This window comes from Phoenix dactylifera, chromosome 2, assembly GCF_009389715.1.
Source record: "Phoenix dactylifera cultivar Barhee BC4 chromosome 2, palm_55x_up_171113_PBpolish2nd_filt_p, whole genome shotgun sequence".
Lineage (NCBI taxonomy): Eukaryota > Viridiplantae > Streptophyta > Magnoliopsida > Arecales > Arecaceae > Phoenix > Phoenix dactylifera.
The window spans coordinates 28,844,807-28,855,572 of NC_052393.1; the positions used below are offsets into that span (position 1 = coordinate 28,844,807).

Consider the following 10,766-nt stretch of genomic DNA (forward strand, 5'->3'; position numbering starts at 1 on the left):
AAGCAGCTACTGTGTGATCCAATAGTAGATTTGCGCAAAGGAAGATCAATTCTTTCACACGAAAGATACAACCCCGTCCCTGTTGCTTATGGGGACACTTGGAATCTCATGAACCAGTATTAATTCAGAAGTCGAGCTTCCCCATCTTGGGAGAAGGAAACCATGCCGCCAGTTTTCTAGCTGGCTTTGATTGTAACGAAGTTATCTGGGACAGGCATGCACTAGCAGTAGCAGCATTTCCATGTTTTAAAACTCAAAAAGTATAAACCGCAAACGCATATATTATTAGTCTAAGCACAAAAAAAAAAAAAAAATCAGCACTGATGTCACAGTGGATAATGTTAATACCACGGTCTCTTCGTTTAAAGAAAAATCATCCATCAACAAAGCTCCCACCCCCCCATTAACACTGCATCTACAGGAAAGGGGTGCTGTATATTTGGTCGCGCGGAGGTAGAAATCACTCACAAAAAGATGGGGGCCATGACCAATGTAATGGTCGCAAGCATTTTGATAAGGACGTGGAGCGAAGGCCCTGCAGTGTCTTTGAATGGATCACCAACTCTGCAAGTAAAAGAAGCTAATGTCAGTGCTTAAACAGCTCAAGTTTTTGTGGTGTTTGTCAATACATGCAGTTAAAAATGATCCAAGCTGACCATCAAAAGGTTAAAAGGAGGGAAAAAGAAAATCAAAAGGACTACCAAAAAAATAACGCAAGCTGGAACAAAATGCACAATGCAGCTTCATGCAGACGAGGAAATGGGGGTGGGAGGGAGAGGGAGAGAGAGAGAGAGATGGGTTGAGGTTCTTGGTGGAACTTTATTGTGGAATAAAATGAACAGAAAGAGGCTACCTGTAAGGTAGATAACAAGACCTGTCTTAAGAGGCATTGGTATTCTTCTAACACTATATTACTATTCTAGTTTAACTAAGCTAATATTGTCAGTTAATTGGAAAAAATAAAGAACAAAAGTGAGAGACTCAAATTCCAAACTCTCATCTCCTTTTATTATTATTAATTTATGTTTATGGTGCATGTGCGACCAGTGCACCAGGCAGGATCTAATCATCTCACACAGACACATGGGCATAAACGTATGTTATAAATAGAGCACTAAGCATCCATATATTTTATACATGTCCCATATATTACATAAAATATAGCATATTTTGTGAAGCTTACAATATATACACATATTGAAGTATCATATAAAGATTAATTTATAACAGTCTATGAAATATAATAAAGTATATCTGGAGATTTATGGGAATAAATATGCATTGCACATGCACACACAAATACCACTAGAATTCAATCCAACCATCCTGAATAGGATGATATTCTGCCTGCCTATTTTCTATCCCATCCTACTGACTCTTCCCTCTGGTATCTGTCTTCTAATTATACTTGACATGAACTGCATATGCCCATAGACACGAAACCACACTTTACCTCTGATATGCAAGCGCATACAACCAATTTTTTATTAGTCTTCATCAAATTCATCCAAATAGCTCCTTCAGATCACCTCACTTAAAAATTTAGGTACAAGCCATAACAATATCTTGCATCCATCTATTCAGCATAGAAGCTTCATTAGGAGTACATACAAAAGGGCACATACAGGGGTGTTTGGATGCCTAGCTATGAAATTTATGGGAAATCACACCACCACATTGGGGAAGCAATTGGAATGATGTGTTGGAGGGCATTCTTATAAGGTTATTGAGTTCGAGTTGGAAATTTCCCACCATATCCTATATCAGAAGCTGTAATCCATTAAGAAGGTAAGCATTCCCAAAAATCTTGGGATAGAAACAACAACCTCCCAAACACATCCTACTTCTCCCTCCTCCATCCCTTCTCTCAACTTAAGCAAAATATTCAAGTTATGTTTTGTGCCTATATATGGGACATCACATGAATTGGGTGGTTGGGCATTCGAGGTGCTCCTACAATATTTCAGAAGCCTGCATAGTGCATATAAAATGTTATGGACTCTGCCCAAGAAAATTTCAGACTGTATGAAACACAAGGACGCTTCTTGATTTTTCACTTTTTTGGTTGAATTTGTCGACTAGGATACTGCAAAAACAGCACATGCAACTAACTTTAGGACTAACTTTGCACAAAAAGTAACAACTTGGGAATAATCTCATGAAAACACTGACACAACAAGTGAACCACATGCAATAATCACATATGGTTTATGTGATAACAAAGCTGAAGATGTGGAAAAATAAGAACACATGGCAAATCAAGTTTGGGAAACATACGTATCACCAGTAACTGCTGCCTTGTGACAATCACTGCCTTTCCCTCCAAGTACACCAGTCTCTATATATTTTTTTGCATTATCCCAGGCACCTCCAGCGGTGTTCAGAAAGAGAGCCATAAGGATACCAGCCACTGTTGCAAACATAAGCATCGAGGCCACAACTTTCGCCCCAAGTAGCGGTTGGCTAGTAAAGTGTCCCAAAATTCGGAAGAGCAATCCTGTCAACCAGAAAAAAATAGATCTCTAGAACCTCACTCATGCAAAGCCCTCTCCATCCTCTGTCCAATATATTACTAATAGGGTTTTTTGCATGTATACCCTCCAAAATATACAAAATTGTATGAATACCCTTGTAAAATTGCTATTTGCATGTATATCCTCATAAAATACTTATTTTGCATGTATACCCTTTTTTTTTTATATATGTACCCATATCATCTAATGCCATTAAAAAAAATGATTTAAATTTGAAATGGCTGAAATACCCTTATAGGTTGACGCGCAAAAAGAAAATTTTATAAGAATACACATGCAAATAGCAACTTTTCAAGAGTATTCGTGCAATTACGCATATTTAGGAGGGTATATACTTAAAATAGTCCAATAAAAAATGATCAAAATTTGGTAAAGATAATTTAGTTGTCCTTATTTTACTAATCTAAGCATCTATAATTAATTTAAATTTGATATGCTTTAATCTTTTAAAAATGATGAAGAATATATAGATTTTATAGATTTAATAATGATAATATATAGATTTTATCTTTCTTTGTCCTGACTTATTACCAAAATAATCACCTAATATTCCAACTTGACCGACTTAAAAAAAGAAATTGACAATGTGGCTCAATCTTTTTTTGATTTGTCAATCCAACTGAATCATAAAACACTTAGCAAGTTCCAGCTGAGTTTTGATTTTTTTTAATGGATTGTTTGAATGTATACTCTTCTAAATATAAGAAATTGCACGAATACCTCCGCAAAGTTGCTATTTGTGTGTATGCCTTTATAATTTTTTTTTCATATATACCCATAAGGGTATTTTAGCCATTTTAATTTTAAGCCATTTATTTTTTAACGACGTTAGATGGTACGGGTACATATGCAAAAAAAGAAGAAGAATATACATACAAATAGTAATTTTACGAGGGTATTCATGCGATTTCGTATATTTAGAAGGGTATACATGCAAAAAATCCTTACTAATAACAAAAGAATTGTATACTTTATCAAATAGAAATAGAAGAAATTTGCCTGGTTGAGTGTGTTGTGCTGTGTTCCCTCAAAAAAATAAGGGGTGTTGTGTGGGGTTTTGTGTGTGTGTGGGGGGGGGGGGGGGGGGGGGTGGAGATTTCCTTTTGCATGCATGTGTGCATGCACATGTGTGTGCATGTCACATGTGTGTGCATTAAAGGCTTTATAAAGAAAAATCAAGAATTAAACAGTACTCACCAATTACTATAGGTGATATAATTGCCAGAGCACCAGGCTTTATCATTTCCCGCAAGGATGCTGTTGCCACAATGGCAACACAACGGCCATAATCTGGTTTTTCTTTATAGTCCTGGACAGGCATGTCAAATCAATGCCAGCAACACTCATTTAAGGATCACAACAATTACCTGGCATGGCATAATTGGATACTCACCATTATACCTGGCCTCTCAATAAACTGGCGTCTAACTTCATTAACAACCTCCTGAGCAGTTTTGCCAACAGCTGAACAGGCCCATGCACTAAAAACAAATATAAGCATAGAACCCAATAAACCACCAACAAAAACCTCTGGAACTGCTATGTCAACCTGCATATCCAGAAATTCAAAAATTTTACAGAAATTAAACTGTTATTAGAAATAATGATAATAAGTGCATAGCAGTTATACCTGCTTAAAAGGAACGTGAGCAAATGAAGCTACTTCATCCATATATGCACTGAAAAGAAGGAAGGAAGCAAGTGCTGCAGACCCAATAGCAAATCCTTTTGTGGTAGCTTTTGTAGTGTTACCAACAGCATCTAGAACATCAGTGATTTCCCGAACGCTTTCTGGCTGCATGCAATTTAATTGCTTAGAATTAGGACAAAAATGATAATCACAAACAATGTCCCAGAATTATATAAGCAAATATACATTCCTTATCAAATGTCTCGATTATTTATACTATTTGCCAAGACCTAAGCTAGACCGGTAAGGATTTCGTATACAAACCTTTTAAGCACGAATAAAGAACTTTTTTTTGTGTGAGAGAGATGGGAAAACCTCACCAATCCATTTCACGGATACAAAGAAACGAAATTAAATTACATCACAAGTTGGCTTCTAAAAAAAGGAAAGGTCCACAGCAGATTTCGATGAAATACAAGAGGACCACTTGTTCCAAGTGAAAACAATCTCCCTGTGAATATCTTCATAACTTCCTTTAGTTCCTTGAAAGAAACTTGCATTCCATTCAAGCACAAACAAAGAACTATATTTATATTGTGAGAAGATGGTGAAAGTGGTCTTTTCCTTAAAAGGAGAACAGTGCAACACTTAGTGCATCATATTGAAAAAAGTAGCACCTGAATGCTATATTGATTAGATAATAAGTTTCAAATCAATTTCATGTGCTCATTAATCATGGTACCTGGTGGCTCATCTCTACAATTCCACCTGCATTGTCAGCTATAGGGCCAAACATATCCATGGTGAGAACAAATGCAGCAGTACTAAGCATGCCCATTGTTGCTACGGCTGTCCCAAAGAGACCGCCAGTTGGATTCCCAGTTTCATCTACCAAGCCTGATGTATGCCCCAGCCAGTAAGCTGCAATAATTGCTACACTTATCACAAGAACAGGGAGAGCTGTTGATTCTAATCCCAAACTCACTCCTGCAATAATATTAGTTCCATGTCCTGTGGCACTTGAGAGGGCTAACATGCGGACAGGCTCATGCTTGTAATCAGTGTAATACTTGGTGATCCAAACAAAAAGATATGCCGTTATGATACCGACCAAGCCGCATAAGGCAAAATTGAGCCATGCAGAAGGTGCTTGTTCAGTGTAAAGGAGCCACCGAGTAGACTGCCAAAGATGCAATGGCAAAAGGTAAACAAAGAAAATATCAGAATAATATAAAAATTGTCAAAGGTACCAGGACATCATAGTGGTTTAATTAAATGAATCCAGGTGCTGAATCATCATCTAAATGAAAACAAGTGGAAAAAAAAATAACACATGCACTAGGAAATGCCCTAATGGTCATTCCCATCTCTCCTTGAAGGAGATAAGTAAGTTCCTGGTTTGGGTGTTGGGCGGTAAATCCCCAGGCAGTTGGGAGCTGGGCAATTTACTTTGGTGGGTTCTCCTCCACACGTCCTCCCAACCTGAAAAAATAAAAAAAGAACCCCAAAAAACGACACTAAAATGTGAATTAAGATCTGTATTTATAAACAATATTAACTTACCAAACCAAAAGCTAAAACAGCAAAAAATATTGTCACAGAGTAGCCTTTCTGAAGTATCATCATTGGGTCCTCTATAGGGACAATTAGTCCAGATTCACGAATCCCTCTAATTGAGAGTATTCCAACTGATGATACCACCAAGTCAAAAGAATGGACAACAAGAGGAAACAGGATAAATCCAGATGGATCTGCAAAGAAAATTAATTAGTTGGTCATCAGATAATAATAGTAAAAACAAAGAAACTGTTCAGACTAGAATCATATATAAAGAACATTTAATTGGCAGTCTGGAAGCCAAATACAGTTACTTTCTGCATCCAAAAGAGCTGAACAAAAATTAAATAAGTATGTGTGTGTGTGTATTATGCATAATACTGAATTAAGCAGTTTCCCCAGAAAAAACACATCAGAAATGTTCAGATATTCACTGGGAACACATGGAACACTATATTAAATGTTGATGGGGACAGATGTACAGAAATGCTAGGCAAATAACCATTCTTTGATAGTTTTCACAACATTTTTATGTATTGCTTATACTTCTCCAGTATCTGCTATATGCCAAAGAATGTCGATTTTTGCTAAAGATGTTTCAATTCTTCTTGTGCTGTTTCATGTGCCCATTTTAAACCTGTCATTTATGCTATTAGTTCAGAAATCCCATGCAAAGGAATTGGTAAAAGTGAATTAGCATTCATAAGTTAAAATATTGAATGGAATGAGGGTATTGCCAATAGTGAAAGAAAAAGCCATACATATGACTGCAAATGAAACGGGCTGCCAAAAACAGCTTGGTCTCAGCTTTGATTAGGCTCAATTGGCTTGTTTGATTAGGAAATGAGCCAAAATCAAGCCTCATTTAAGGCTCAATGCATAAACAAGCTAAGTCTGTACACCCTGGGCTCACAGAAATAAACAGAAGGATGTGCTTAGCTGATTAATAGGCTTGTTAGTTAAAAATCTAATAAAAATTGAACATTTATAGTGAAGTTTTGTCTGAGCTCGGCTTGGCTAGATTCATTCACAATGTCTTTTTTTTTAGTGTAATTGATTCATCATTCACAATGTTAGAAGAAGCATAAATACTTAAATAGTAAGCAGTCCCCCCGTTGGAAGACCTATTTTCAATTTCATAACCTTTTTCTTTATATGAACTATAAGCACCGGCGATAGTTCCGCTCTAGTTGGGCAAGGGTCCCTAATGATAAAAGTTTCCTAGCAAACTTGGTATATATTGTGTTAAGATGTACATGAGCTTTATATCAGCAATTGATGTTCTTCATAGTACCAAGGCAGTGAGCTTGGAAAAGTCGGCAATGCAAGAAGTGCCTACAAAAGCATTCTGATAAAGACTAATAGATGTAACTCAAGGAAATGGAAATGAAGAGGTTGTAGAACAAAATTTGCCAAGTGTCAAATAGTTACTGCACCAAGCAAGTGAAAATGTGTACTTAAACCCTCGAAAAAAAGACTTGATTGCTAAAAATGATGGAATTCATTTCACAAAAGATCTCAAGCAAAATTCCAAATACATTTCCCATAACGTATAAGCAGTCAGTAGTGCCAGCAAGAGAATGCCAAACAGAAACATTATCATAACCAACAAATTCAGCCAAACTTCTGGTGTGCCATCATGAATACCTTTTGCCAATCACTCCTATTAGGGGAAGACGAAGGATCCCAGCTCAAGAATATCCCTGAAAACCTAACAACCAGCAACAAATCCCCAGACCCAACAAACAGCAACAAATTGGAATAAAAATACACATTCACCCACTCAAAAGAAAATATATGCCAATATATACCAAAACACAGCACAAAATCGATGCCTAAAAGATGAAGGATGATTGTAGTGTCAAATCTTTTTTCTCTCTTTTGTCAAAACTCTTCCAATTCTATGGAATCCTATTGCTATTTAATTGTATGGACTTAACTATGTAGAGAATCCAATCGGTCTTCCCCACCAACTAGCATTGGAGTTTAATTATAGGACCCTCTTTGCCCAAAGGTTCTTTTGCTAGGAATTTGGCATCAATGGGTAGGCAGATGATATCTTGTTGAGAGTTGTTAATGGAACATTCTCAATATTTGATGGATAAGATCTTGATAGATAGAGAGCCAGGTTGGAATTGAGCTTTGTCTTCCCAGGCACAGTCTGAACTAGAGCACCCCAGGCCAAAGCCCAATTTTGGACTTGGAATAAGACCAGACTGAGTCCAGAGTTTTTGATCAAAATTCAGACCCAAATAAAACCAGAATACCGTAAGTGCCCAAAAGTTTCTTCTTCAAATTGCAACTCAGCTTGCCATAAAGAAAAAAGGACTAATGGAGATTTGATATTGTCTGCAGTCTATGCAAGCACTAATCCTCGTAACAGAGAGCTTATTTTGGAAGGGAAGAATATCAATAGAATGGCTGAACAATATGACCAGTACCCATCGATGCTAGCAGGGGATTTCCATGATTTCTTTAGGTTGGAAGATAGAAGGAGTTTCAGAAACGACACTACGTCTAATCGTAGGAGAGCTGAGAAGTTTGCACCGATTAGTTAGTAGACAAGCCAAAGAAGTCAATCACATGGCACCATTTGCTTAATAAAAGAGAAGAATGTGTTGAGCAGGTGATCAAGGTATTTTTTTTGTGGGATGACATGTTTAAATTATTTAAATTTGATCTATGAATTTTACATAAAATCCAGTGGCTTTAAGTCAGCTAGCTATATCATAACCTTTGAGCACCCCATTCGCTCCAAGGCTTGGGAGGTACTGGCTTGAATTTATGTTCAGGCCTGGCTACTCAAGCCTGGGCTCAGCTCTTGAGCCTAACTCCTGAGAAAATTTTAAATTGGGTCCTAGGACCAATTGGGATGCTCTTACCCATGGATAATGTTACTTGTTAGTTAAGATTCCGGAAAGTGAGAAGAAATAAAGATTGGAGTGTTCAACCACCACCCTCCTTCTAAAAAAAGAAAAGAAAAAAAGAAGGAACAAATACAAAAATAGCACCAAAGTAAGTGCAAAACAGGCATACAGGCTACAGAAAGTATCATTTGTTGCTTTAGAGTGATACAGAACGTAATCAATGATCAATTGAGTGGATTTGGTTCGACACATTAGAACCTATATGGACTCCCTAAAGATATATTCGATAGTATAGAGGCCATAAGAGGATGAAGGATGAGGTAAACTGAACCAAATTACTGCGTTCCAGATGAGTTTATATGCATGAATGAGATGGAGAGCATTTCAACCAAAATGGCACAGATGTCCAATACTTACCTGATCTTGCATAATTAAAATCTAAAGCTCTTCCAGGAGGTACCAAAACATCTATGATTCCATGCTCCTTGATGAATGGCTTTTAAGTTAATGCAAGTATGAGCGTCATTCATGATGAGATCATGATTAGAGATTAAAATATGCATGCACATGGCACAATGAGATGTGTTTACTGCACATCTAAGCACATGTATTGCAGAGGATACAACACATTATTTATACATACCACATAGTGATAGCATACAAAAGCTTGAAAGTGTAGCGGTACCAATATGTTGGAAGAAAAAGCAATCATGTATAACGGCCATTTGAACAATTCATGCAATAGAATACTGACCCAAATCCATGACTATGTTTTAGAAAAGTTTATCATACCAGTGCATCTTGTGTAATATGCAACATATACATGTACGGATTCGGGTATTATCAGCAAAAATGAACTTTGACGTTTCACATGCAAAATGTGTAGCACTTGAAGCCGTACAAGAACAAACATTATCACCAGTGGCTACAGCACAATATGAAAAAAGAACAATTATAAATTCAAACCAAAATCTCAAACAAACAAATTTGCAAGCAAGGGAAATGATTTTCCTTTTTTTCCTTTTAAGATAAGCATATGCTCTTGCCTTCAATTTTGCAGCGTTGAGCCATTGTTCCTCCCAGTATCATAGCACTGATTATCTCTGCTGCTATACTCTCGAAAAGATCAGCACCACGGGCAGCACAGTCACCCACATTATCACCAACCTTCAGCAATCCCATTTAAGTTATAAAAGATCTCAAAGAAAGGCAATCCAAAAACTAACAGGAAATAACACAAGAAAGAAAACCAACATTAAACTAAAGTACTAGGTTGCTAGTTTTAAACAAATAACGAGAAACTCAGATGACATAATAAGCCAGCTAATAAGAGTCATAAAAACCTGCAGACATGGTATACTTCAGGCTGAATGTCAACCAATAGAGAATATGACCAACATCATCCAACGAAAGCAGAAAGAGAGAGAGAGAGAGATGCTACAAGCTGACATGGGTAGACCAACAGAGATTTAAGAAAGAAACTGCTGATGAACGTACCACCGGTAGATTCCTAGCACCAGGACAAGGCCTAGGCCACCAAAACATAAAAAGGTAAGATACTGGCTGGGTCGGGTCGGCACTGACCAGTAGTTCGGCCAAAACGATGCTCATAGTGGTCATCCGAGCTAAAATGGATCAGCAATGACTGGTACCAAACCCAGTATTACTGGTTCAAAGGTGTCCTAACCATTTTAAAGTGAAAAGGGGGGATGGGGGACCAATTGGGCAACATGCATTTAGGTATCTAGTGAAGGGCTTCCAAGACCTCTTTTAACCCATCTGGTGAGAACAAGAGTGAGAAAGAGAGGTGAGGGGAGAGAGAAGGAAAGAAAGAGGGGAAGAAGGGGAGAGGGACTTTTTGCTCTCACCAGGAAGGTTATGCTAGCAGATCAGCAAGGGAGGGCACTCCATTTAGGTGAGGGCCCTCAATCTCAAAATTTTTGCCCAAAGTTGGCAAAAATTAAAAAAAAATAAAAGAAATACATGTCAGATTTTTTTTGTTTTACTTGACTTTTGGACATGTTGTAGGCTGGACAGCATCGTCAGTTTTGGATTACATGGATTATATATATTTCTGCATTGAAATATTAATAAAAAAGAATATATCGGATTTTAGACTGAAAAATTTTAACATGTTTGCATCCATGTTATGCACATGCTACGAATTTTATGGTTTGA

General features: G+C 37.2%; 1 protein-coding gene across 1 annotated transcript; it reads right to left on the reverse strand.

Moving 5' to 3' along the window:
* Positions 1-258: 258 nt before the first annotated feature.
* On the reverse strand, positions 259-9,785 carry LOC103720114 (pyrophosphate-energized membrane proton pump 3). The gene is made up of 8 exons (XM_039123890.1): positions 9,635-9,785; positions 5,728-5,915; positions 4,907-5,344; positions 4,165-4,329; positions 3,928-4,083; positions 3,732-3,843; positions 2,278-2,497; positions 259-564 (listed from the first exon to the last, which is right to left on the reverse strand). Exons 1-8 carry the CDS (start codon positions 9,768-9,770, stop codon positions 465-467), a joined length of 1,515 nt encoding a protein of 504 aa, XP_038979818.1. The 5' UTR covers positions 9,771-9,785; the 3' UTR covers positions 259-464.
* Positions 9,786-10,766: the final 981 nt, after the last annotated feature.